The 27905-nt window shown below is 45.3% G+C and overlaps 1 protein-coding gene across 7 annotated transcripts; it reads right to left on the reverse strand.

Annotated features, from left to right (window-relative positions):
* Nucleotides 1–675: 675 nt before the first annotated feature.
* Nucleotides 676–27693, reverse strand: LOC118507701. 7 transcript variants are annotated; one of them, XM_036046568.1, is made up of 8 exons: nt 27539–27693; nt 25195–25688; nt 8184–8340; nt 5248–8081; nt 4189–4305; nt 3948–4113; nt 3676–3860; nt 676–3589 (listed from the first exon to the last, which is right to left on the reverse strand). In XM_036046568.1, the coding sequence occupies exons 4-8, from the start codon at nt 8011–8013 to the stop codon at nt 3401–3403; spliced, it is 3423 nt and encodes a 1140-aa protein (XP_035902461.1). In that variant the 5' UTR covers nt 8014–8081; nt 8184–8340; nt 25195–25688; nt 27539–27693; the 3' UTR covers nt 676–3400. The 7 variants fall into 7 exon arrangements, with proteins under 7 accessions (XP_035902461.1, XP_035902466.1, XP_035902463.1 ...); XM_036046573.1 differs by lacking the exon at nt 27539–27693 and adding an exon at nt 26824–26842; XM_036046570.1 differs by lacking the exons at nt 25195–25688; nt 27539–27693 and adding exons at nt 16588–16710; nt 17872–18056.
* Nucleotides 27694–27905: the final 212 nt, after the last annotated feature.

The following is a 27905-nucleotide window of genomic DNA, read 5'->3' on the forward strand; positions in this document are numbered from 1 at the left end:
TTCCTGATCGGTACCATTCTCATGACATGTTGAATTCACTGCACAATCCTCAAACCAACGATGTCTATTTACCCCCTTCAATTATTTGAACTCTTGCACGGTAGAAACTTTGTCCTTTACACATCCTTTCAGTTTAACTATCGACACTGAATTAAATTAATTGTCTTCGTTGAGGGCCTTTTAAATTGTACTTCCAATGTGTACTTTGATTTTCAATAACATGCTATCAACCAAAGCATCCAGGATCTGTGTTTGCTTGGATCACCATGTCATCAGCGTATGCAAAAATTGAGGATTGACTTATAGAAATACAGTGGGCCGAAATTTCCCACCCCCGAGACTCGGATGACCCTATCAAACCTCAGTCGTTCTTACAAACCTGGTTTGGCGGTTTTCTCGTGGCCGTTGATCAGCTCCTCAGCTACTATGCCGTGGCGGTGCTTGATGTCCTTGTTATCGTTGAGCCGACGGATGACTTTGAAGGTTCGTTCATTTCAAGACCGTTAATTAAAATACTGAGCACTCAGTAGTTCAGATCCATATCCTTATTACGATAGCAAGTAACACCTTAGCTTTGAAGTTATTCGTGAGACTTGCTAACCCCCGATGAAACTTTCTTCCTGAACGCAAATTCTTTCGTAGCTATAAAGACGAAACGAAACATGAAAACCATTATCGGAATTCGACTGAAACGAGCTGTTTTTTTTTATTATTTTAGAGATTTGTCTTCTTCCACTGTCACGTTATAATTTGTTTTTGCTATATGTGTGTATCATCCTTTGTTTATTCTGTACCTAACAGCGAGAAAATTGTATCTTTACTACGCACACCCACACACACCACACGCTTTCCCTCTTGTAATGAAGGTTTTTAGTAGTTAAATGTTTCTACTCTGCACTTCCAAATCCTCCAATATCTTTATTCCAACTTCCGAAAGAAAGGGGAAAGTAAGTGTTCTTATGGATCGCAAGTGTTACTACATGGTTCCTTCCATCATTAAGTGTGTCTGTGTGTGCGTGTGCTTCTGCGTATGTGTTGGTCTAGAATTACTCGAATTTGGTTCATATATAAACGACCCCACAAACAACACATGCTTTTAATTCAAATTACTAGTATTAGGTATGTTCTAGGGTAACGTGTCATTTATGAATGTTTTCCTTTTCCAATTTCGAGCCCCAGCTATCCGTCCCAGCTATCGGATGGGCCCAACTATTGGACCCAACGCAACATGGGGGCAGCAGCCATCAATTCTCCTGGCATGTTCCTTCCTTCTGTCTGCTCAGTACCGCTCAAGTTAACAGACTATCGCCCCTTTTTCCCTTGAACTCGTACGACTTTCCTCAAATAGTGTGCAAATGATACAGATTTAAGTTGTTCTGTTTCTATTTCCATTACGATTGTAAGAACGAACAAAGTTGCAAAAACTTACCAGGCGTAACTTATGTGCTTCAAACATAAAACGGTTTATCCTGCCGCTCACTGTCCATTATCGAGCGTGAGTTTGGCGAAAGTGTTTACAAAGCAGTACACTATTTAGATGATAAAAAATATATATATGGATCGATTAAATCTGTTGACCCTTCCCCTTTTAACTACCATCCTGTCTTTCTTCTTACTTTGGCAGAACGCGTGTACGCACGCCACCCGATTAATGTTACCCCACCCCGCTCGACTTTTGCTTGAGCATAGCTAGCCTCATCTTGCGTTGAGAGTTTGATCCCGTTGTATGTTGGTTGGTTGAGTTCTACCTTTTTCATAAGAGCTCGATTCTGCCTTCTTTTCCACCTTCTTATCACCCCCTTGCCTCTAACAAACGGAAATAGTATAACCTAGCAGGTATTCGATTCGCGAAGTTGTTCCTTGCTTTGTCACAGAGGAAAACAAAAAACCAACTTACAGCTTGTCTTTTACCACACCCATCATCTTGTTCATCTTCCTCAAAGCCGTCTTCCGCTGCTAGTCGCATAGTTCCCTATCCTAACCATCTTGTTACCGGTCCCTCTTCGCCTCGTGCCGTCCAGGGTGTGTATTATATATGTCTTTCAATACTCGGCTACAGTGTAATGTTGTGTCTAATTAGCATCGCTTTACTAGCTTTAGTTTAATTGGTAATATTTATATATACTAGGTGATCACAGCTGATGAATATATTTATATATTATGGTTTTCCTTTTCCCCATCCCGGTTGGCACGTTTGCCAAGCGGTTCAGGTCGTTTGTCACCCAGTGTTCCGTTCAAACGCTCCAAACCAAACTCATTGCCACACTACGTGGCGTACGAGGAATTTGCGTGAGTGTTCCGCATTGCAGTAAATACGGAAAAAGGATTCAAGTTTTCTCAAAAAAAACACTCACACCCGCCACCAACTTTTTTTTGTTTTGTTCAGAAATTTTAAGTCGAAAAGCTTTAATATACGGAGGATGTCGCTTCTACTATGCCACTACAGAGTATGCCGAAACTTCAGAGTTTCCGAGGCTGCTTTGCGAGCCACATCGCAGTCCAAAGGAGGAGGACTCAAACAAGAAATCAACTTCACCCATGAAGTTGGGGCGGTCGTTAGTAGTTCCGGCTCGCGCAAGACTCCTCTGCAAAATACCAAGTGCGTATTTCCATTTGGATACTTCAAATTCTGTGCAAATCTCTACAGTGTTGCGTGTGTGTGTGTGTCAGTACTCGTATCATTTTAGCTGATCCAAAATGCAAATAGCTCCAAAAGTGTTATTAGCCATCATTAGCTTGCAATTTGCATTCTGCATGTTCAAGGTTTTCCTATAGATTGATTATGACGGTATAAATAGGGTGCCTATAGCCGCGTGTTACATTTTAAAAATGGTGCTGAGTTTTATGAGCTTCGTTCTCTACAAACCAAATGATACAGAGTTGAATTGGGAAGAGATTTCACATAATATATCTCCAGCACAGCAACAGAGCAGAAGGATTTGAGGGGAAAGCAGAGTCTCCACGCACCAAATGATAGCTGTGAAAGCGGATTTTAATTACTTTTTTCAGTTCGATTTCTTCCCCTAAATTATGTTGCATTGCTTTTGATGGTTTCGTAGTACAGTGAATCTGAGGTATATGTTTCCACCGCTGCGCAAGGTACCACCATCATCTGCCGGGTGTCTTGTTTAGCCTTAGCCGAGCTTGATTACGACAAAAGAATCGCGAACGAGGGAAACTTAGTCCTTATCCTTAAAAACTGAAATCTTTTCCCCCAAAAAAAACAAAAGCGCCACGTGTTCCGCACTGTACGGATGGTTGGTGGTAGAGGATATCGCTACGCGTAATAAAGCTTTTCCGTGCTCTCCGGGATGTTATGGAAGAAACCGATTGCGTCGGGTACTTAGGCTACGCTAGCCGGCCCCCTTCATTATTGTGGTGCATCCCGTCTATACACGTCCTAAACTGTGGCCCCCTCGTCCCCGGGCATCCTGTAGCCATTGGTGAGACCTCCGTTCGGTGTGGAACCATTCTTGGCATCAACACCCGTGACGATACGTTTGCCATTGCTGACGTACGTCGTTTTTAGATCCAGCGTGACCGGCTTGTTTGCGACATTATTGTTCTGCTGACAGCTGGCGGAAGAATTCTGGAACGAAAGAACAAAACAAAACAAAATGGAGACCGTTAGCTTTGGGCGTTCTAGCTCTTCATCTTGTGCGAAATTCAAGGTACCTTTTTGTTGAGCTTGATCGTGTCACCACCATTGGCAAGGGCGGAACTGCGCCTTCGTTTGTCCAATATTTTGCGCACCTTCATTATCGTGGGCAGTACCAGCAACAGGGCACCGGAAATGACTATGAAAAAGCCAGCCAAATAGAATGCCAAATCGTACGACTCTGTTAGATCGGAGATCCAGCCTGCGGAGGAAGATGATTGTTTGTACATTAGTGATGTTACAATAATATATCTAAGAAGTAAAAAAATACGGCAACGAGTAGATGTACCTGCTAGTGGAGGACCGACGAGGTTCGCTACACCCTGCACCAGCAGCAGCAATCCGTACGCATTGGTGAAACGTTCCAGCGTGATGAGTTCCACCAGGATAATACTGGTCAATGAATAGTTTGCTGCTATAAACAGTCCAAATCCACCAGCCAACACGGACAGGCTCTGTAGATGGAAATAGACGTTAACCGTTAATGGACTCAACCGCTTAATGCCTTCCATTTGTTGCCTCTTTCTTACCGTGTAATCTTTAAACAGTGGTACCAGCGCAGTCACCAGTCCGCACAGTGCCATACAGATGGCGTACGTGTAGTTGGCGTTCACCGATTTTCTATCGCCCATCCAGCCAAGCACCACCTAGCAAACGGCAGCCCATCCATTAACGAAGTACGATGAAGAAGAGGTAGGAACAACGACAATAAAAGGTATTAAAATAATCGTCCAACATGTCCACAATCCAGGCTCCTACTAGAGTTCTAATGCTCAGTTCCGTAATTCGTAGTCCGACACTGGCACACACATACACACACACACATACGCACGCATGTTTAAGGTAATACAATAGATAGACACTGATATAGATATATAGAGACCACACTGTTCAAACGGGTGCAGTAGCGGGCAAGAGTATCGGTATTGGTTGGGAAGGGAAGTGTCCAATGTGAAACCTTCTTGCGGACGGAATCGAGCGGTTCAATTTGTGTTTTTTTTTTTTGGGAGTAAGAATTGCTTCTCATTGTTCTAGAAAAAAAATACAACGTCTTTAATAATAAACATAAACCACACAACAGTCAGTAGTACATCAGGAATTCGATATATCGAAAGGAACGTATATTCCGAGACGTGTCGGCAAAATTTTAGAACGAGCAATTGGTGCATGCGGCGGAAAATGTAAATCCAGAGCCAGCGAGAGCGTGCCTTGCAGACGACAGAGCATCGAAAATTGGGAAAGCAGGAACAAACTACTGCAAACACTACTTGATGGTGCTGCACTTTTAACTTGATTCATGATAAATGCGCGAGGAACAATTGAAGCTCGCTTCAAAGCATGGTCAGCCCAAGCACTTCACGCCACAGCAGCTATAATCTATTTGCAATCGATTTGCAACGAAACACATGCATCAAATGATATGTACGTATGATCAAATTAATATCAAACTCTATGTGAACTGCAACTCAAAACATGCCGAGTAGCGTATGGCCAAAACAGGTGCTCAGTTATTTCCTACCCTATACTGATGAACCATGCAAACAAAAAGCTACAGCCAACGTGCAGGACAATGCGCCCTTCCAACTTACCTCGCCAACCATATTCAGTATGCCGATGATCGCGATCAGCATCGACGACTGGGCGTGGGAAAAACCGATCTGGGACGCATTGTCGCCGAGGTACACGTACGGCACGTCGTAGAACGTGTAGAGCAGAAAGTTCGAGATGGCAAACAGCAGATAGTGCACGTCCGAGAAGTAGGAGAAGTCCAGAATACTGACCAGCAGTGTTCGGAACTCCTCCACGCCCTGGTACCAGGCGGACTTCTCCTTCGCGATCGTCGTCATCGAGTTGCGGTAGATGTCCGGGCAGGAGGAGGCCCGCAGCCGGTAGCGCTGAATGTTCAGCATAGCACCGCGGTACGTTAGCGAATGGCGGTGCATCCGCAGATCCTTCAGGTAGGAGGCGGTCGCGGCCGGTGGCCCCGCGGACGGCGGGGCCGTACCGCGCGTGCTGTGGCTGTGCACCCGCCGCAGGAACACGGGCGGCATCGCGGTGCCCGGTTCGTACGGGGTGCCGCCGTCGGCATCGGTGGCACCCCCAGTGCGTCCCCTTGCACCGGACCGCTGACCGCCGGCTGCTCGGTGACGCGACGGTTGCACCACCGTGCTGCCATCATCATCCTGCTTGCTTTCCTTCGCTTCCTGCCCTTTACCGTCGTCGTCGTTGTTGTCCTCGGCCGCTGGTGTCGCCGGTTGCTTTGTGGTGTTATCCTGCTGTTCCTGCTCTTCCTTAAGATCGGCCAAATTTTCGCCACTCTGAGGAGAGAGCGGTTGACTAAAGCTTCGCGAGCTGCTCATCCGCGCTGTCGGGAGACTCTGCAGCACATGGTGATCGTGCATGTTGTGCTGCTTGCTTAGCATAGCGAGAACCTCTAGCGTTATCTTATCCTGCCCGCTGCCATTTTGTAGGAACGTTGGCAGCGTTATCAACGAGCTGAAGAGGCGTGGATCATCCAGATCGTAGATGTGATCGTTGGCTGCATCTACGAGACCTCCGTTGCCACCGATAGCGCCCCCGATCGGTACTCCATCGATGATACCTCCGTTGCCCATCAGCACGCTCGTGTTGCCTCCGGCCGTATTCGTACTGTTGCTCACCGAGTCGGCTTGTTGCTGCTGCTGCTTACGACGCTTCTGCTTCGATTTGTGTGTCGTCCACTCGAGATCACGCATCAGCAATCCGCACAGGCACATGTTCAGGAAGACGCCGGCTAGGATCAGAGTCGTACCGCGCCATCCATACTCGTCCAGCAGGACCTGCGTGAGCGAGGCGAACACGAACGTCCCAATGCCACTACCGCACACCGACAGACCCGTAGCAAAGGAGCGCTTTTTGTCGAAGTAGTACGCAACGATAACGACCGCTGCGACGTAGCACAGACTAAGCCCAAACCCGGACAGTATGCCGAACGTGAGGTACAGCATCTCGATCGAGGTAGCGTACGCGGACAGCGCAAACCCGATCGAGGCCATAATCGACCCGATAATCGTCACCTTCCGGCAACCGTACCGATCCGTGAGGAACGACGCGACAGGACCACACAGCAGCGGCATCGCCATAAACAACGATCCTACCCAGGCCGTCTTTCCCTTGCCTTCGCCGAAGTATGACAGCAGCTCGATGTACATCACGCCGAAGCTGAACGTTACACCGTCCGCGATGAGGTTCACCATGAAGGAGGCAAAGCAAACGACCCATCCCCAACCACCATCCGGCGGACGTGCCTCAGCGTACGCACCCAACGAACTGTTCTCGTTCGACGACGACGACGACGATGAACCGGATGAAGATGATGAAGCTGCCGAACCGTGCGATAGGATGCTTCCAACTGGACTCTGCGGTTCCATCGCACCCGTACCGATCCCTTGGCCGTACGGTCCACCGACGAGAGCCGTTCGTTCTCCGCCCTCGCCACCGGGCACGTTAGCATATCTGCTCCCGTTACTGAACTGCACATGATGCACCGGACGTTCGGCCACGATTACGGACTCCGGTTGGGAGAACTGCAGACTAAGCTGGCGTACCGGTTTCTCCCCACCGATACTTTGACTCGAGGGACTCTTCACGATGCTCTTCGTCTTGCGTCGTTCGTTCGTAACCTCCAGCAGTGGTTTTATTTCTTCCTCTTCCTGGGTTTCCTGCTCATCACTAGCAGCTGGACCTTCAGCACGCGCGCCACCATTCTTTCCCCGCATAGAAATAGACACATTCACGTCAATACCCTCATCGATCGGTATCGAAACAGCCGAACCGGTATCGGCACTTGCACGCACTGCACCGCCCTCCTGCCCTCCTGCATCATCATCCACATCATAGGTTTTGTTCACGTAAATATTTCGATTCGACTTGAGCGATGACGCGGACGATGATCGCGAGGGTCGGTGCGGTTTTTGAGTTTCTGGATCATCCACTACACCACCACCACCACCGCCGGAAGCACTAGCACTGCTACAGCTGCCACCAACACTACTGCCACCACCGCCGTTACTTCCACTGCTCACACACGAACTGTTGCCCGAATCGGTCGACGGGCACTGGGGTGGAGTTTGGCGGTGGGGCGTCGTCACCGACGCTGCCGATCCGGGCGAGGCAGTGGAACCCTTTAGGCCGTTCCGTCCACCGGGCGCTGGTCGATCGTCGGGAAAGTTGTGCTGCCGCAGACCGCTTCCACCACCATTATTGTCCTTGCACTTGGCCCCTTGCGGGCTGCGTAACAGCGGCTCCAGACTACTGCTGCCGCCGCCGTCGTTACCATTAATATTAATATTTCCAGGCGTTCGGATAATATCCATTCTTCCCGATTATGGCGATCGTGACGCCTCGCTAATGGATCCAGTTGGGGGGCAAGCATGCGGAACACCTACAATCGATCGGAGAACCAGAACGCACCAATAATTAGTACCAGAGATTCCAGAGGGCACAACAGGATGCCTCCTCTTAAGGTGCTACTGCCCGTACTTACCTCTTGTTCGGAAAAAATATTTCTCCTTCGCTGCGCTTGTTTAGAATAGGGCGTGGGGGAGTGAAAATCACCGCCAGTTGCGTAATGTTGCCTACGTTTCGTTGAAAAGGCGTCCATGCGGTTTTATCCGTATACTATACCGTACGATGCGTTGAATCTGTAACGATGGGATGGAAAGCAAACCGGAACATTAGAGAATCGAATTTCTAGGTTGAGTGAGACGGCAAGTGCTCTTACGGAGCACATTGCGTAAGGGCTACACTAATTAAACCACTTGGCAGTACGACAACTAGGTCAAATTGACAATTTAAACGGGGATCAACACTTCGGAAGATCCTCGAACTCTTCGTGCATCTCTGTCGAGCGTCGATCGATACGTGACGGGAACCCAGCTCGATAGCAATTAAGAAATAGAGCCAAACTGGACCGATCGACCCGCCCACATTGCTATCAATTGTTTAATTGCATCCAATCAACTTTGTCCCAATGTCAGGTACGGACTGAAGGGATGAACAGGAACAGAATACGAATTCACCCCTGTCGCTGGTATATGCAGGTCACATTATTTTACCGTTGCACAATCCCTTTATTTAGAAAGACGTCTTAGAAGAAATATCTTCAACTTGAGATGATCTGAACAGTTGAAACCGCGTGAAATAGATATTTAAATGCTTTGTATTCTAATAACCAGTGGCATTGTAGGAATTTTAATTATTGACCACATTCCCCACATGACAAACCAAAATTCTATTTCCATGCCCATCAAACTGTTCCACTGCATCACGCCTAGCTATCACCAATCATCCTCCCAGCTGACAGAAACCCCCTGGTCCGTGGTGCACACCGGGCGCTGGGCAGCTTGCCGTTGATTAATGCTTTGTACAGCCCAGTTCGCTTCCGGTGTGCGGCCCCCGGTGCAACGACAAAACGGCTGTCATCGTTTCCTTCCCAAGTGAACATTAAAATCACCTTCATTAAGTGAACAACGGTGCGATGTGGCAGAGGCGACACACCGTGACGCATTACCATGCCCATCAGCACGGAACACGTGTGCGTCGTTTTACTTTCGTTCCATGTTTCACCAAATGTACGCTTCGCCCCCAGTCAAATTGGCCTGAATGTCATATCCTATCACCACGCCGAAGGACCTTTCGAGGCCGAAACCTTTGCGGAATCGCTGGGAATGAAACCGTGGCTCAACGCCAAACTACTATGGGCCCGAGTCGCACAAGTGTCGCATCCCGGCATCATGCAGCACGGACACCAATATTGAACGAGATTGAAACACAAAAGCTGCTTCCGACAGACGGATTGCCTGATGAGGCTGCGAGAAGTGGTACGGGCACGATGCCTAGCTAGATTGAATTAGAATAAGTGCGAACCAGCAAACACTTTGCAGTTTGGTGTGATTAACTGATGTAGCTGAGCTGCTTTGTGCATGCCGATGATCAGCACCAGTACGACACCCTCGTCTGGTGAACTGCGTTTCTAGGTCAAACAGGTGCGTAACGAAATAGTGGTTCACATTCAACCATCACTCTTATGTTAGAGGATCATTTCGGCATGCATCAGAAGAACCAGCGGTCCTAGCGCTAGCGATAAGAGTCAGGCAAAGCCTGTCCAACATCAGGCCTCTCTCACTACATATCGCTGCTCTTATCATCTCCTAATACTTTCCGAATCTTCAAATCACTGGCTCGTAGCCACGGTAAATTGATTGATTTTGAGCACGTCAAATTATTGGGGTCCTAAAGATAAGACACAATAATAGACTTTTTCTCCCAACCCCTTCCCGCAACAACCTACGACACTCCTTCAAAGCAAATCAGTGACACGTTCGCACAAAACTAGTACTAAGGTTGAAAGAGTAACCTTTTCTTTTTTCCTGGACCAAATCAAACCTTACTACAACTCTAACCCCAATCGGCGTGCTTCTTATCTACAGGGAAGCCAAGTCCCCCTAGTAACAAAGCCGGTCCAACGCTATCAAGCATACGCAGAGTACCGGATTCTGGAAGTGAAGCCGGGCTGAAGTAGTTGAGGTCAGTATTAGCCGTATTATCATCTACCCTTAACGGTCGGATTACTATCAGAAATTTTATCGGTTTGATGGTGAAATGTACACTATTATTAAAGTTAGTGAGCGAACATCAAAAGTGACCCACAAAAGCTGGAACACTAAGCTACCCTTCGAAGCACGTTGTTCGAGACCCTTTCCGGGTGACCTTGATGCTCCGATGCGTTAATTGTGACGCAAATTTCGCGCACCACGTTCGCCTTGACTTGGGGTCGATGACCTTTTCGCTCTCGTTTTTTTTTTTGTTTCGCGCCCGATTTTGAATCGATTCACGTGTCACGAACTTCTTTGGCATGGGAGGTCCCGCAAAACGTCACGATTGTGTTACCTAATCGTGCGGTTTACGTTACGGGTCATGGACGGCAGACGACTTTTGCGCTTGCTGGCCATTTTTCATTTCAAACACACCTCCTGTGGCATGTGGCGACGAGGGCCAATGGCGGCTAGTTGCTGTCGCAAGCCGTCCCTCGACATTGTGTGTAGTCTACGGTGGTTGCTGATAGGGCTCTCTCATAATCAACACATGTGCGTTTAGACGACGAACGCATGTCATCATGTTGTGCTCCTATGGGCAGAGAGAACTACCAACGCTTCCAAAAACTTGACTGCACAGTTGGAAGAAGAAGCTATAAGAAGTTGGTGCTGGTCGTATGGTGGAGATAAGCGAGACTACATCGTGGAATAGGCCAGCTGATGGAATTGGTCCTGAGCGATAGAGCGAGATTGAGTCCAATCTTCCGGCATTGATTTGTTGGTTCGGTGTGCTTCAATCTACTCATGTCGCTCGTGTGAAGATACTGAGCACTGCATTAGTAATAGTTCGCGCCTTTTCGAAATGAGCTCGTAAAACCCGTTTGGATCTACACCCATGCATAATTCGCTACAAAGTTGTGTGCACGCGAATAGTTCCCGTCACCTGCCGCTACTGCAAACCAAACCGAATCGCCCTTGAACTTGGCCAGCGTGCTTATTTTCAGCCCCTAGTAGTGCACCGCCAGATTTTTGTTGATTGTGCGAAGACATAAAATGTTTTCCAACGGATGACGCGTTGGCAGCACCGAAATGGGATGGGGCCAGGGTAAAAATAACAATCATACCAAATGCAATCCAATCTCAGCCCGTTCGTCCCCATAATTGTGTTCACCTTAGCAGTAACAAAATAAAAACGAAGCTGTGTGGATAACAACAAAACAACACACACAAATCTTCGGCAAACGTGAGCATCCTTTGCATGAACCGGCAAATAATAAATTTTAAAAATACAACCAACCCCAAAAAAACGTGCACATTATTACACGTACGGTGGCGGGCCCTGCCTGCACGCTTCTTTAGAACGCTCGCCATAGCGGCTTGGGTTCGGTTGTGTTGGAACTCTCCCCCACCTCATTTTCGCTTTGATACACCGCAGATCATCAACGGTAAATAGCACAAAACCTTCGGACAAACACGCAGACAGACTGCCGGCTGCATTATCGTATGATTTTTGGTCGGAAAATTTCACCACCATCAACGGCGGTAAACAAGCGACAAACACGGTGCATAATTCATCTGACGCAATGGTGCATCAACAACAAACGGATTGGCGTGCTGATGAACAAGCGCGGTCCACCGTGGTGAACTGAATGGAATGAAAATTTCTTCAGCTTGTTAACGTATTTCACTAAGCACTGGTGAAGGTTTTAAACGTCTAAAATGGTTAACATTAATTCTTTGACGTTGAAGACTGTTTGAAGAAAGCCTCCGAGACTCCGTGAGACCCAATCTCTCCACAAGTCCACTTGCCTGCTTCGGTGTTCCTCCACAAGGCTTGTTGTTTGTGTATTTAACCTTACAATGCACATGTACGGCGAGAGGCAAGTGATGCAACGTGACAGAAAAATGATAATGTCATCTGTTTGTCAAACGTCCGATCGCCAGTCGGCCAAGGAATATTGAGGCGCACTACGATCAGCTGATCAGTTGCTCGGATGGCGTTGGCGCTGATTGTGGTGAATGTTTTGCTTTAGTGGAATGAATGATTTTAGTTTTTTGAATCGTTGTTCAAATACAATCCTTTTATTTTAAAACGCTCATACTTATAAGCACCATTTTAACAAGAAATATTATCGATAAAAAAGCTAAAAGAATAGGTTGAAATTTGCTCCGAATATATCCTAACTATGAGATGGTCCGGACTAAGGAGCAGCTAAGAAATTATATCATTGGTCGGCATGACCCTGCAGGAAGGTCGTTAAGCCAACGAGAAGAAGAAGAAAATCAAAGGTCAAACGTCCCAAAATATCACAAACTTATTTTCCAGCCACAGTCTTCAGGCTCTTTGGCGCCTACAAGAATCGAGGACATCGTACTGATTTTTGGGGAAAACATTTCCACTAATTCGTTAACTGAGGCACCCACCCTTGGCTAACCTGGTGAGCAATAAAATAGTGTTCTCGTAGTTTCCATTCGAATCATCTTAATTTAGCAGTAACCAAGCGCTGGAGACTTTGTTGGTTGTGAGATAAAATTCAAAACTGGTCCAATCCAGTCAAAAAAAAAATAGGACATTCTGCAAATCACATCAATACCACCGTCAAGATAAGATAATTGCATCCTTCCAAACGGTAATCGATCATAGCTGTAAGCCTGGTAAAATCCTTCCTTACATGATAGTGCCAGATAGATATTGTATTCAATCATCAATTCGCATCGCGTGCTACGATAAGCCGGTGCGCTGGTGTTCCAGCCAAAATTTTGCACCAATTAATCAAACCTAATTGCATAGAAAACGAGCAAAGCGTGTTTACTGCTGTTCGAGAATTTTCCCTTCAGGTTCGCTATCACACAATACCTTAGTGGCGTATAAATAGTGGTGCCAGGTTGGCAAACATCCCAAAAAGTGAAGCCCCTACGGTAGGTCCTCGTTTTGTGTTTTGGGGCGTACAGTATTTGTTCGGTATGTTCAGCAAAGAAGGAAGAGTAGAAAACAATGAAAAACGATAGAATTTATTGATAAAATTGAACCGTCCGGCATCTCTCGAACTCTCGCCCTTAAGGCGTTTGCTATTGATTCTATGCCTGTGGTTCAGTACACATAACGATCAAACATCATTAAGCAGACATTTCCTTTGCATTGGCAGCCACGAACACGATGGGATGGATGGGAATGGATTTGCGGAAAGTTTTCCTTTTGATTACTAGAAGTGGGTCTCCTTGCTCAGACTGATCCGGAGGCCACACACGACCGGAACCGGGCATGACACCGAGCTAATGGCGAACTTTGGAAACGGGCGAAGTGAAAGGCTTGCCGACTAAAAATAGCACCATAGCCCCCCCCTGTACTTCTCCAATCTGGCGAGAATACGTTCCGTACTGTCCCGAAAGTCCTGCAAGGACACATGGAACACATACACGCTCATCTATTCGCCCGGTTGCTCATTTATCAGCCCACACCGAGAACGACCCGGTGCACCCCATTGTGGATATTCTCTGGAAATTCTAATTTTACTACAATGCCTTCCTGGTGTGTGTTTGTGTGTGTCAGTAGAGAAAAAAAACACCCTGGAACTACCTTCCACAGAGTCCCGATTTGCACCTGCCTACAATGCATCGGCTAATGTCACTAGCCAAATAGAGTAAGCAGCGGATGGATAAGCCCATTGACCTAGATCGCAACGGGACGGAAAGTTGCTTCCGGTTGCATCTTTCATAGCGAGCGAACGAGCTCGCGGTACCAGTTTCCGTCTCCCGAAGGAATGGCTGCGAGCGGAGTTCTTCATCTTCATCCGGCTTCAGTCGGTAGCTTCGGAAAATGTTCTTAAATTTAAATTATGCAAAATGAGCAGCTTACAGTTTGCTGCACAGGTTGCATCGCACCAAGAAGCGCTACCCTGTAGAAGAATTCACAAACTTTGCCACGACGGGCACGTGCATATCCCTTCACACTATGGACCGTATGTTTAGCCTTACCGAACGGTGCGAAAGATAGCTTTACAGCAGGATAGCCATAATAAATTATTAACACAACCTTCGACCCGGCCGGCGAAATGGCTGTGCACTATCGAAATTGCTGGCATTCCTCAGTAACATTATATGTTGCTCCTCGGTGTTTGGGGCTTCTTTTAAAACTACACAGAACGTTCTTGCCGGAGTGCTGCCGAGAAGTTTACTGACATTCACCTGGGGTTTGCTGGGTTGCATCCACCAATATGCACACTGCTTTATGGCCGAGCTAGTAAAGAATTCCTCAACTATAGCATCTCAACCAACCACCCTTCGGGCCATATTTCACAGAGAGGAAGAATCTCAACTTAGAGGAAACAAGCTTAGTTATTATTGTTTGATCCATTATAAGTTAGGTGGTACGTAGCCAGGCCAAAGAAACCGAGCATCCATCCATCACGGTGCTACTTTGTACTTATTTTACTTTTATACGTCTTCATCTCGGAGAAGAAAGTGCTTCCAATCGTACATCCATTTCCGGTCGTTTGATTTAAAATGTTTCTACTTCATTTCACTTCCACACCATAATGCGCACACTTGAAAATATGCTTGATGTAAACACATGATGCATTCAAGCGACGCGATGCATTGGGCTGAATGAACATTGTTGGGGAGATCTTGATCCACCGTTGAGCAGCATTCTTTACTTGTGCTATAAACAAAATATGCCACCAACCAAGCTTCGGTCAACCGGAAACACACACAGCTCCAAACCAAACAATAACATTGCGTATGCGTTCGGGATGGATTTGAGTAAATAAACCGTGAAGCATGTGAAGCATAAAATGGCTTTGCATATAAGATGAGAGGGCAAAAAATGTGATCAAAAGATTTTTTGTTGATATAGAAATTCGTTGCGGTGACATAAATCGCCAACAATTTTTACGATTCCACAAGTCAAAGTATTTATCCTTCCGCATACTTCCCATTGCAACTGCATTTCTTTGCAGGATGATAAATTAATCCTAAAACCTTCCACCGTCCACTGCGTAACATTGATTCCGTACGAGCATCCCTAACCGGTCTCTGTGACACAGATTTACTTCTGGACGCTTCACAAACGCATCACACAAGAACGAAGAAAATGTAGGTCAGCTGACTAGCAAAATGTGTGGTCGGTAGCGTAACACGCTGATAGCAATGTTTCATCCTCGAGATTGCCTTTCTGCCCGGCGACACAGAATTGAAGTGTAATTAGGTGGAAAAATCGTTCCCTCGGTGACAAATTAAAACAGTGTCTTTTGCCGGGGATGAAAAGAAGAACTCTCCCTTTCGGGGTGTAGTCCGATCCATTAATCAACGATCGAAGGTTCTTGCCATTATCATCTAGATAATGTCCCATTAGTTGTAGGTTTCCTTTGCTTTGTGATACACTTTTCGCTTTCATGAGCGCAACCAGCAACAAAAAAACAAACATGAAACATGAAACATTCAACCGTTGCGGTTTGTGTGCGGTAAAAAAATATGAATCTTTTCGATATTAACAGCAGACAGCATATCAAGTTGCTTTCGGCAGAATTCCATTACTTCGCCACAGCACAGCAACGCAACGAGTTATTCTTTCTGGGCCGTCGTCTAGCCGTGGCCCATGTGGCTCATGTTTCATTACGTCCGAGCTGATTGGCGTTATAATTGTGTAACAATGGCACCAAAACAGGGCAAAGCAGCATAGGTATGAGGAATGTATAATAAACGTTCCTTTTGCCCGTGTGGTAACAATATCCTTTCGGCGACCTGTTTTTGTTGGTCTACTTTGCTTCCATTCTAAGAATAAGAATATTTCGAGACTTTTATTGATAACTTTGGAGGTAGTGATGAATGTTTTTTTAGGAAGTTAATAGGAGAAAAATATTATTCTTCCAATTTTCAACTCCATTTGTAGTGGTGTTCACATTAAACACACTCACAAAGCAGCGTCAGTAGAATGTGTATATTAAATTATATTTGCTCAACAATTAGCCTAGCGTAAGAAATGCTCACAAGGGCAGTATAATTCACTGAGAAATCGTCTTTATTACGATAAATTGTAAAGCAAACAGTGGTCGGTCAGTATGGATCAAACGGTCAACTTGATTTGCACGTTTTGTTTACACGAAAGCATCGGAGGAACAGTGAATAACGATGCTTGATAGTTCCTTTAACGATCAGTTCTGAGATAACTTAATGCTTCATTAGCCATTTAATGCCACCTTTTTAAAAGTACACTCAAGTCAATATTTTATGTGAACAAAGTAACTACCAATAACTCCCATTGAACAATTGCAAAATGTTTATTCGCTTTGAACTTTGGTCGTTAATTAACGGAAATCAATCAAGTTTGAAGCTCAATTATTTTGTGTTTATTACCATGATACGCTGCACCATCGCTGCTAGCCGCTAAAGATCACAGAAAAAACCGCCGTCGTAGTATCACCGACAGCAAAACAGTCCTTCACAAAAACACCACCTATTGCTAAATATTTTGTGACACTGGAAAAACCATCACCACCATCAGTTGGTTCCACGAAAAGCACCGTATCACTGCAAAAACACACGCCAAACCAATCACCACGCAGTGAGCGAATGCTCTTTTTCTCCCGCTCGTACAACTAATTCACCCGCAGCCCTTCGATGTGGGTCCGGTGACGCTCTACCGGGAGCATTACACACCGATTGCCGAACCGGAACGATTGGTTTGCTCTGCCGTATTTAGATCATCCTACACTGATAATGATGCCACCGGTCGGACACTTCCAGAAGCCGGCTTTGAATGACGCTTGAACGGCGGTGATGACAGTTAACCTCTTGCCGATTACGCGTTCGAATGGACGTAGAGAGCTCTACTTCCTTTAACCAGCAACCTTGCGAATGTGGCAGCCTCTTACACGTTCGTGTTATCATCTAGCTCTTATCTTTTCGTTTTCTTTCCACGCCGGCATGGGTGAAAGTCGTGGCTAGAAAGGAAGAGTGCAAACAGCCGACTCGGCGACAACTATTCTGCTCCACATGCACTAGTGGTAGGGATGCACCGACGTACGCACACTTTAACTCACTTCTTGGACGGAATGCATCACTATTCAACAAAACAAACCGACGAAATCACATCCACCGGTTGCACGGACTATCGGACGCGTATAGGGCGCTGCAGCGTCTTCTGCAAAGGTCACGAACGAAAGCGCGGACTAAGCCCGTACACACCACCCAAAAACCGTGCCGTGTGACGCGCGTGCGTGGCCCACGGTGGTTTGTTTTGGTTCTTTAAAAATATCGTACCGTGTCTCTTTTTTTTTCGCACTCCTTTTGCCACAAATAAAGCAAAAACGGCAACACCGCAAAGGCCAAACACCTCCCCACAGCAAGCACACTGTTGAGCGACTGGTTTGGTTTGTGTGAGGCCAACCCGTTGCTGGCAGGCACACAACCTGACATGGTTCCACGGCAATCGATTGGGTAATTATAAACAACAACAAAACCCCTCCCGAAATGTTATAGCCGGGGCCACCTGCACTCCACCTGCTGCTACGGCACTCCAACCCGTCTGCGCTCCCCCGTCAAACCGCTCGGAAGAAATCGAGCGGAACAAGGAAGAGAGAAAAGTGCTACCAGCAACAAAGAGCACCGGACGGATACATCTTGTGTCCGCAATCGTACCACAAACACCCTAAACAACCACCGGGGGGATTTAACGATGTCTGTTTGCCCGCACGCGAACTGCACTATTTGCACTAACGAGTCATTGTGCCGGACAAAGGTTTTTCTGCTGCTGCTGCTTCCCGAGCCGGACCGAGAACTTGCTTGGGATGTGGCAGCTTCGAAGCCGGAAGCTGAACTGCTTCAACGGCTCGGAACGGAACCGATCCATACCGACCGCTCATCAGCTGAACCGGGGTGGCCGTTCGCTCAACCTAATGCATGAACACGATGATCATTCCGAGTGACAGGCCGGGGTTGGTGTGTGATCGCCGAATGAATTCACGTTCGAGTGCAGCGTATGATCGGCGTGAACGAATGAATCAATTAAGAGGAATTTCTACGGCTGTCATCTTCTCTTCCATTTTTCGCTAGCTTGATTTGCATTTTAAAGCATTTAGAGCTTTGTAGCTTGAGTCATAAAATATTCTTACGTAGAAAAAAAAACAACAGCAATTATTAGAAAACTAGTTACAAATGTACAATCATTAAATCATTTTTCTTCCACATATTATTTATGATACGGCTTACTTATGTATACGATTTATAGATTTATCCAATTTATTGCATAACAGCGCTCGAAAACGAGCGACAAAAAAAACAAAAAAGAAAACGCAACCCGTTTTGCTTTCTCACTAGCATCGATTGATACACGTGCAGGGCCGAAGAATTCTAGACGACCCCCGGCACCGTCCAATAAATTACTCCGGGATAGTGCTTAATGTATTTATAATACCCGTAAACATGCATACCGAGCATGCCACGGATGTTCACAGCCCAGTCCAACTGCCCCATGACATGGCTTCTACCGCTAAAAGGGAATGGCTTGTCGGGGTGAGGAGCATACTACACACCAGGAGAAAGCCTATGTTCTCGACCATACACGTGTTCCATTATGCCGGTATGGGAAAGCGAGCGAGCAGCGGAACGTCGAAGGTGTTCAAGAAATGAGGAAGCATAGTTAGAGGGAAAAAAAGAAAATCAAAACTACCTCACAAAAACCTTGAACCTCTCGTATTGTCTCGGGCGACGAACGTTCGGTGAAACCCATCATGCGCCTCCATCGCACCATCGGTGGGGTTGCAACAAGGGTGTGTGTGTGTGTGTGGATAGTTGAGGCAGAGACAAATGATCGTTTGACGGGTGGTACGAAATATCCTTACCCTTAACCTAGAGGCACGTGCCTTTTAGCGCTGGGCTACGGGCTCGCTCGGCTAAGGACACCAACCGTCAACCATCGACTAAATCAATGGAGCCGCCTGGTGGGCTTCATAAAAATAGCAGCCTTTATTAAAGATTTGCCGGTTTTGCCCGGGAAGGAATTTTCATCTGAGCAGGAAGAAATGCATAACCTATTTTAACCGTTTGCTTTTGAATACTTTCGTAAAAGTTGCTGGGTAACTGAATTATATGGAAAAAAATTGTTACGAAATAATAATTTTCTAATTCAAACAAAAATTATAATTTGAAAGGAAATTTTAAAGAATAAATATTGAAATAGTTTAGCAATACGGCCAAGCCGTCCCTAATCAATAAAAAAAGTATTGAAATAGTTTAAACTTTAAAATAAAATGATATTAAGCCATCTCTATCGATTATCGTCTTGCAAAATCGATAACAGTAGCTAACCGATATTCAAAGGCGCTCAAGCCATCTTGAGTTTGATTCGAAAATTGAAACATAGATATAAAGCATATTAGTATACTTATAACGAAGATAAAATAGGACAATATTAAATCATTGCAATTCAGAAGGACAATCAGACATGATTTTCATGCTTTTGATCCTTTTAAACATGATCAGACAGAACATAAAACGAAAGGATGTAATGACTAATCCTTAAAAAAACGCACAAACACAACGTTTGCCACAGCAAGCTTCTAGCCGTATCGACACCAGTACGGTGGCGGCGACGACGACAGCATCAAAGACGACGGCGACATCGATAAACACATTCATTGCTGGCGCCAAACGTGGCGCAGCACGTGCCTTCCTTCCACAGTAAAGGTGACGCCAGCCAGTCCAAGTTGAAATGTTGCCGACGAAAGGAGCGGTTTTAATAGATACAGCAATGAGAGGAAAACAGGAAAGGAACGCTCTATCACACACGAGCATAGAGCGATCCTTGGCGAACGATTCCAGGGGAAAGAAAGATTGATGGTCCGCGAAAATGGCTTTTGTTCGACGGCTTTTCCGAAGTGAAAGCGATCGAAACTAATAGGCGGCTGTGGTATGAACGCCACCGCACTACTGTTCGACTGTTGGGAAAATCAATTCGCTATTTTCGAAAAGGAACACAAAAAAGCCACCTCGCGTTTGATGAACGATGGCGATTAATGGAAGGATCGTGACAAAAAGAAATATACTGAAGGAATCATGTGTTCAACATAACGTTTGAGGGGAATAGGAAAAAAAGATTGACTTCTACAACTACAATAATGATAGGTTTCATGCCTCAGCTAATTCAAAATCATAATATGTATCTATTCGAATACATTATTACACCACTCGAGCTGGCAAAAGCTTAAACCGCAAACCGTTTATAGACTCGCGCAGAATGATCCGAAATTTATGTTCTGTCCGGTTCGACAATGCATTGCAATGGACTTGGTGCCATGAGCATAATAAATTAACCTGACCACAGCACATAAATAGTGCATCGCCCTGGGAAAGGAAGGAAGGAAAGTCCACGGTAGTGCATGATGGGGCAAAGCGTGCGCCATTGCCGTTATCGCGTTAGTTTCAACGAACTGGTAAAAATAGTAAAATAAATAAAAATCAATACGCTGCTCCAGCAGAAGCGTCGTTAGGTGTGGAGTGTTCGTTGTGTTTATTTTTTGTGGTTTCATTATCCAAAAACTCAACGGTCGGGTCCATTATTTGCTGAGTGTTACGATGACACAAACAGCAGATGGTAGCACAGCGCGTAAACCGTCATGCGTAACAATGATGACCAGCCGGGTGGACAAGCGTTCCGAATCGCTATTTGCATAGTTCGCTTATGTTTGTTGCTCTGTTCTCATTATTTAAATTAGTTTTATAGTTCTTTTCAAACACTTTTACAAAAGTTTAAGAACAGAATACATCATGGAAATATTTTAAAAGTTTCCCAGTGACAAACGATTACTAATGCAATACTTCGATCGATTGAAGTTTGCTCACGAAACCAGTCTTATAAAAGCAAGCAGAATACTTAGGGACTTGTTGATGTTAACTTATGGAATGAAAGCGTAAAATTGGAAATAAAACCCAACGATACAGTCGTTTATGTTTACCAATCCCCATCCCTCCTAGCACACCCATATAACGATCATCGTTCGAGTTGGCGCGTGCCATTGACATCAACAATGCTCTGCACAATTCGGTACAGTGGAATGTTATTATGCCCGCAGACTACGCGCCTTTCGACGGAAACAGTTTTCCACCATCGGTGTTACGTGTGGTGTGTCAAACGATCAGGGAAAACCCCATCCGCGTTTGTACCATTATCTGGTACACAATTATCCAGCGAGATAGCTTTCGCTTCGGTCGAGATGACAGGCGCTTTGGAACAGCATCCGCCGCTTTTTCCGCATTCGGAAGCGGATGGTTGGATGAACAGTAGCGGTGGGTGATGTTATTTACACCTGCTTGAGTGCACGACACATGGGAAACAAAGGGAACAACCGAGATTTCATGTGATAACCGCTTGCGGCACAGTATTCTGGTGCACGCCGATTTCCATGCTGATTGCTCTATTTCATTTACGTTCTTCACGGACACGAAATGAACAACAATGTGCCTGGAATGTGTAGTTTTTCTCAGGATAATAAACAGAGATAAAGAACCACAAGGTAGGGAATTATTTCGAAACCCTTGATAACAGCGGAAAAAGTAAATTGAATAACAAATTTTACATACGAAACGAGAGCTTTTGATGAAAAAATGAACAAAAAAGGGAAAAAAGCTCTCATATTTCATGCTTAACTTATAAATCACCGAGCCTTCATTTGGCAGCTTCGTTTAGACTCAGTCACGTGGCCAATGCATATATCCGTGATTTGTCTCGCAGTCGTGGTCAGGTGTGTATTTTTATTTGCTCTTAAATTAATCCGTTTATCTTCGTTAAAAACCGCTTATCGTTCATTACGGGCCACTGAAAACATTGAAATTCAACCTTCGCCAGCAACCACGAGATAAATCCCACCGTTACACGCGGAAAAGCGTAACGAGCGAGTCGAATATAAACGCTCACTAAAGGATACATTTATCGTTAATGGTACGATGCGGTTCGTTTTTCACACTCCGGCACGTGTGATCCAGTGGTGTTTATTGTATGTTTACTCGCTTATTATAATGCGTCAAGTATTCGAGCAAATTTTAGTGGAAACAAAAGCAAACTTTTTTATCAACCATTTGTAGTCACACAAGTGTAACGCACCAGTACATAAATTTACTCTCAAAGTAAAAACAAGAACAATTTTTAAGCAAAAACTGCAAAAAAAAGTTACACCACAAACCTCATAAATCTCATGAATATAGAAGGAAATGCAAACAGCACACCGTTGTTACGCAGCGTTTGGAAGGAAAACAAGCCACAAGATAAATCAACCGACCACTCAAGGTCATATGCAAAAGCCGGCGGCAAAGGACGTTGTTCCGTTATTTTAACGCTAGGTCAACGGGATGGTGAGCATGGGACCAGAATGCATCAGCCGAATGGAATGTCCTTTCGACGGTCGGTTCGAAATGGCAAGCAGTTCCAGTTTTGGACCTATGCCAACAAACCCGCTGTACGGTCGACCAGCGGGACAACATGTTGCGAACTGCATCGTTTCGGCGTGGGGCCATGTTAAACATTGTGTCGTAGCTCGAAACCACAAAAAATTGCTTGTTTTAGGCTGTGTTGTCGTAGTAAGATTTCTTTTTTTTTTTTTTTGTCTGTACACTTGTTACAATGGACGAGCCCATGAGCCTGAGTCTAGAGTAGATAAAGTGGAATTCAGCGCAGCTCGGTTGTGTCTGCGGATGTTGCTCGGCACTGCAGATTGTACGTGCTTTTTCGAGAGGAGGATTCACCGTACAGCGTCCGTTGTGCTAGCGTCATACTCTACGTGCAGCTGTGTGTTTGTCTTTTTGAGCGTTTTTTTTTTCGTTTTACGATCCAGCGATAGATTGGACGAACTGAGTTGGCCATCTAAAACATCAACACGTTTGCCAATGTTGGGGCCAAACGATGTGGTTCTGTGGCCAAACGATGTGGAAAGAAGAGGATCCAACAGCAGTCGTTCGATTATTTGTTGTAGGTGGTTTTTTGTTTCCTGCTGCAGGCTATCCACCACTGAACCTACCTTAACACAACTGTATAATATCGATTGATGCTTTGAAAATCAATCTCTGTGGAGACTTGTAAGATACTCGGAATAAGGTTCGGAATGAACTTTAGACTCTCAAGTTGACATTCAATATGGATGAAGATGGTGAAATTTAAAGAGTTTTCTTAGGACAAATTCACAGGAAAAAAAGCGCAGACTCAACAAAAACGAAAGTAACAGTAACGTTGTTTTTACAGCATACGTCGCGATATGATGTCCAATAATGAATTATCCATGTATCCTAACAATTTACCCAGGAGTTCTTCGATTTTTTATCATGCAATTTTTATCTACAGACAAAGTAATTACAACGTTATCAGTTGAACAACTAAGGACAAAAAAAGTTGAGGAACTGCAATTGAAAGTTTGTTCATATCACTTACTGGCTTTGTCTCTGAGCGAAGCAAGAAATAGTGAGGCACGATTTTTTGGGACAAATTTTAGCCTCCTGACAGAGCTGTAGCTATTTGAAATGCAACAGAAATCGCCTGATGGCTTTATAGCTGTCACTCAAAAAGATCGGCTAACGCAGTTGGTGGAAACTGGACTTCTAAAAAGGATTTAGAGAGCAGAATTGTATAGCCTTTTCCAATCGCTCTGGAACTAAGACAGCAGCTTATTTTCTAGGCTCAGAAACGGCCAAAAACTGTAAAGATTTGTAAAACAACGAGTAGTTGCAGAAATAAAGAAAAAAATCTGTCATTTTCTGTCTGTATTCAAAATTGTGCCGGTTGAGCATTGCTTCCGTTCTTTTATTGCTAAAACTTTACGCCAGTTTTAGCATAGCATTACCATTTATAGCAACTTCAGCTCCCTTTCAAACTGTACAATCGACCACTTCAGTGTACTTGTTGCAAGGCGCAGATACAATAATGACTCACGCTAGACCACCAGAGCACGCAGAAGGCAAAGGTTCAAAACAAAGCCAACAAAACTGCACTCAAAACCAGCTCGGCAAGCTCTGTTCCGCATCAAAAACAAAGCGGTACGTATGCACCACCACTTCACACATATGTGAGCATCGAATTCGGGCACTGTTGTGTCGGACGCGTCGTATCCCCACCAACAAGACGGTTGGACTCTCCGCTCCGGACGATAAGGAAGTTCGTCAAGTTCGTCGTCCAATTCCGCGCTTTGAATGGCCTCCGAACGGCCATGTCTTACGGTATCTTCTTACCCTCGGGGCAGACAGTGAAGAAGCGTTTGCAGAACGTCACGATCCGCAAAACCATCCATCCATGCGCAATCGATTCGCGCGTTCACATTTGCTAGACCAAACAGCCAACGTCGGCAAGGTCGTGCACCCCGGGTGTATCTTGTAGCACTAGTTTTTGTTGACGGCGTTGTTACTGCACTGGAGCGGGTTTAGAACTCGTTGCACACGAGTGTGCTAGCACACTTGATTGCACTATAAAATGAACCGGTCGAGACGGACCAGGAGGAGACGAATTATGCAAGTTGCCCCCACTTGGTGTAGAGGGGTAGAGAACCACGGGAACCAGTTATTCTCTTATCTTGTTCACCAGAAGTATATGTACCCCACATATGATGCTTGTATTCAAAAGCACACGACGGCAGTACACAGCATTAGAAGATAGAAAGGCGTACTAAGGCCCAACGCAAATGTGGATATCGCGGTGAAGCAGTGGTATGTACATGCTCATTGGAATTGGAAATGATTTCCATTGTAGGCTTAAGAAATACAAAAGGGAATTACGACAGTCTCTAGAGTTTGACTTCAGCTGAAATTAGAGTGTACCTCAGGCCATTAAACAATTGTCTTCGTGCTTGAAATAAAGTGACGTTCAAGTAGCTTACTTGGATTAAAAACAAAAAACGAGACAGTTGTCTTAGGACCTGAGAAGCACCGACTCACAAGAACTAGCTATAACATAAAATACAACACCCGATTAATATTTGTAATACTTACACAAACTTTCCTTTCGCTGTAGAACGATGCTAGAAAACTCTGAACTGGCACATCCTTAGCTGGTGTTTGAATTGGGTGAAGCAGAACCGTCCGGACTCCGGGTTGGGGTAAGTTGGGGGCGTAGATTAACCGACGGGACGAGAATTGGCTCGCAACCCCTTCCCGAACACACGGTCGAGGGTCGAGGAGAATTGGATCGAAGCTATGAGTTCGTTGGCTCCTGCAGACGGAACCGATCAGACGAAAAAAAAACCAACCGCTCTAGTGTAGGATGGTCTACACCTTTGAACCTTTCGTCCACGAATTTCCTTCCCAAGGATGAAACTTTGTTGCAGGTGTATTTTACACCACTGGATAACTACTACTCTTCACTCACTTTGAAGCACTGTGAACACTGTTCGGAACACTTTCTACTCGAGCCAATGCAAGGCAATAGTGACGGCGGCTTCTGAAGTTGTTGCTGTGACCTACCATCCGGCAGGTGAGCGCGAGAACTGTGAATAAACAGGCAAAGGAGAATCTTCTTCAGCTACTTTGGTTACCGTGGACGACGACGCACCCCACTCGGGTGGGTGGTTTGGATGGGTGTTTGGCGAGCTTTTGCTCCGGAGAGCATGCGAAAACTCTTGGCAGTTTGCGTTGAATTGGTGAGCATATGCTGTTTAGAAAACTCGTTGGCATCGCGTGATGTATAGTGGCTATGGTAATCCCCGTTTTGCGTTAACCAAAGCATTCCAATCCAAGTTGGTCAAGCATATTTTAAATAGAATTTTATTTCATCAGTGCGCGCTGTAACGAAAAAACCGATGCCTCCTATGCTCGCGAGAGCCTGGCCTCGAGATATGACCGTCGAAAGAGAGCGAACCAAAATTGGGAGAGAAACATCGCAAGTGCCGATTCCACCCCGAAATACGCAACTCAGGGACCTCCTCCCTTGGACTTCCCCAACAGTTGTACGTTGTCAAGTAAACAGCTGCCTCTAAGTTCTCTTCAACTCCCTACATTCTCCCTATCCGGTTGGTCGTACGCAAACTCTTCCAGTGACCATCAGCTGTGCAAGGTTTGGCGTTTGACAGCCAGGGGTTCTTAAATATGCAGTATGTAAAATGTGTCCATAAAATATGCTAAGTTAAACATGGAAACCACTAAAAGTGCTGAACGAAGCTGATCGACTTGCAAAGTCGATTCCAACCATACACCGTCAACTGTTGTTGTAATGTGTTACATTCGGAAACTTCAACTTCAATTCTTCAAACCTCAAAACATGTTTAGGCTTCAAAGTATGCTCCAACACACAAACACACGCATGGCCATAGAAACTGCTGAGCATCCCTGACCTCTGCCGTGTAAAAAGTTGTAATCGTCTGCTTTAGCTTAGCAACCGGCACACACATGCACGCTCTAGCAGCTCTCCCTTCACCGTACGTACGCTTGTGTGTGTACGTTGTAATGTCACGCAATGCGGTGCGCGTTTTCTGCAGCGCGGTTCCGCGTAACGTGCTCGTTAGACAACCAAATGCATAGCGGGAGGGGGCTCGAGATAGAAAAGCACTTTAAGAAAAAGAAAACGGAAGGCACCAGCAGGAGACGACTCTCTTAAAACCACCAACAAAACACTTGTCGACTCACTCCATCCATTAATTGTCGCCGTTAATTATTCGCCATACGATAACACACCGAATATCACCAACTATGTGCTCTGAAAATCTAACCAGTTTACTATGGATTTCTCTTGCTTTGCTCTCTCTCTCTCACTCTATTAGATCACTCCTCTCGCTTCACCACCGCACGCACGCACTCTTCGTCTGCTAGCGTGCATTGGGTTGCTTTGCATATGGGTAAACTGAAACTGAGAGCTGCTTTGTTCGCATTCGAAATGTATCCGATCGAAGCAGTGCGATTCGCCTTGAATACGCGTTTCGCTGGGATCTTCAAAACGCACCACACAGTTCGGTAATCGGATTGAATCAACACTTCAAAACTCAAAATACACCTAGGTAGGCTGTGTTCTTGGTAGACAGGATAAAGGACTTCTCACCAACACACCCATACACACCACGAGTATCCGTTTTTTCACGGTTCCAGTATGACCTTCTATTCTTTTCTTTTCCCCCCACCGTAAGGACTTGTGGAAAACGTGTTTCCTAAGTGTGTGTTTGAGGTAATTATGGGACCAGTATTCAGAATAGGAGTCACACCACATGTTTATATTCCGTCCTTAAGAAAAAAAAAACGATTTTTAACCATTTGCCATAACAAAACACAACTCAATACAGCTTAATTTGCTTCCACAATATATTACGATTTGTTAGTAACCGTTTCTACACCGTTTCAGAAAACATACTTGAAGAAATTACACTGAAAACTGGCACAAACGTTAGACCCACGAGCACAAGCACGGTTTCGCACAGTGTTTTTCCGAACCAACGAATGGTTTTTCTTCAGCTCCTGCTTTTTACACACAGCATTTCTCAATGTGTGTGCGTGCACACTTGCGCGACCAGTTGACGTAACTGTCAAACGGAACCGGTTGAAACGGTTTTGTTTATGTTGTAATTTACAACACATTTTATTTGCTCCATTTGAATAACTTAGCCAAAAGCGCTTTTGTTTGTTTGATGGTTGTATGTTGAAATGTGATTTATGTTTGTTTTGTACCATCGTACGCGAAGAAACCCTTAAACTGTTTGTTTCGAACGTAATTCTTTGCT

Source organism: Anopheles stephensi, chromosome 2, assembly GCF_013141755.1.
Source record: "Anopheles stephensi strain Indian chromosome 2, UCI_ANSTEP_V1.0, whole genome shotgun sequence".
Lineage (NCBI taxonomy): Eukaryota > Metazoa > Arthropoda > Insecta > Diptera > Culicidae > Anopheles > Anopheles stephensi.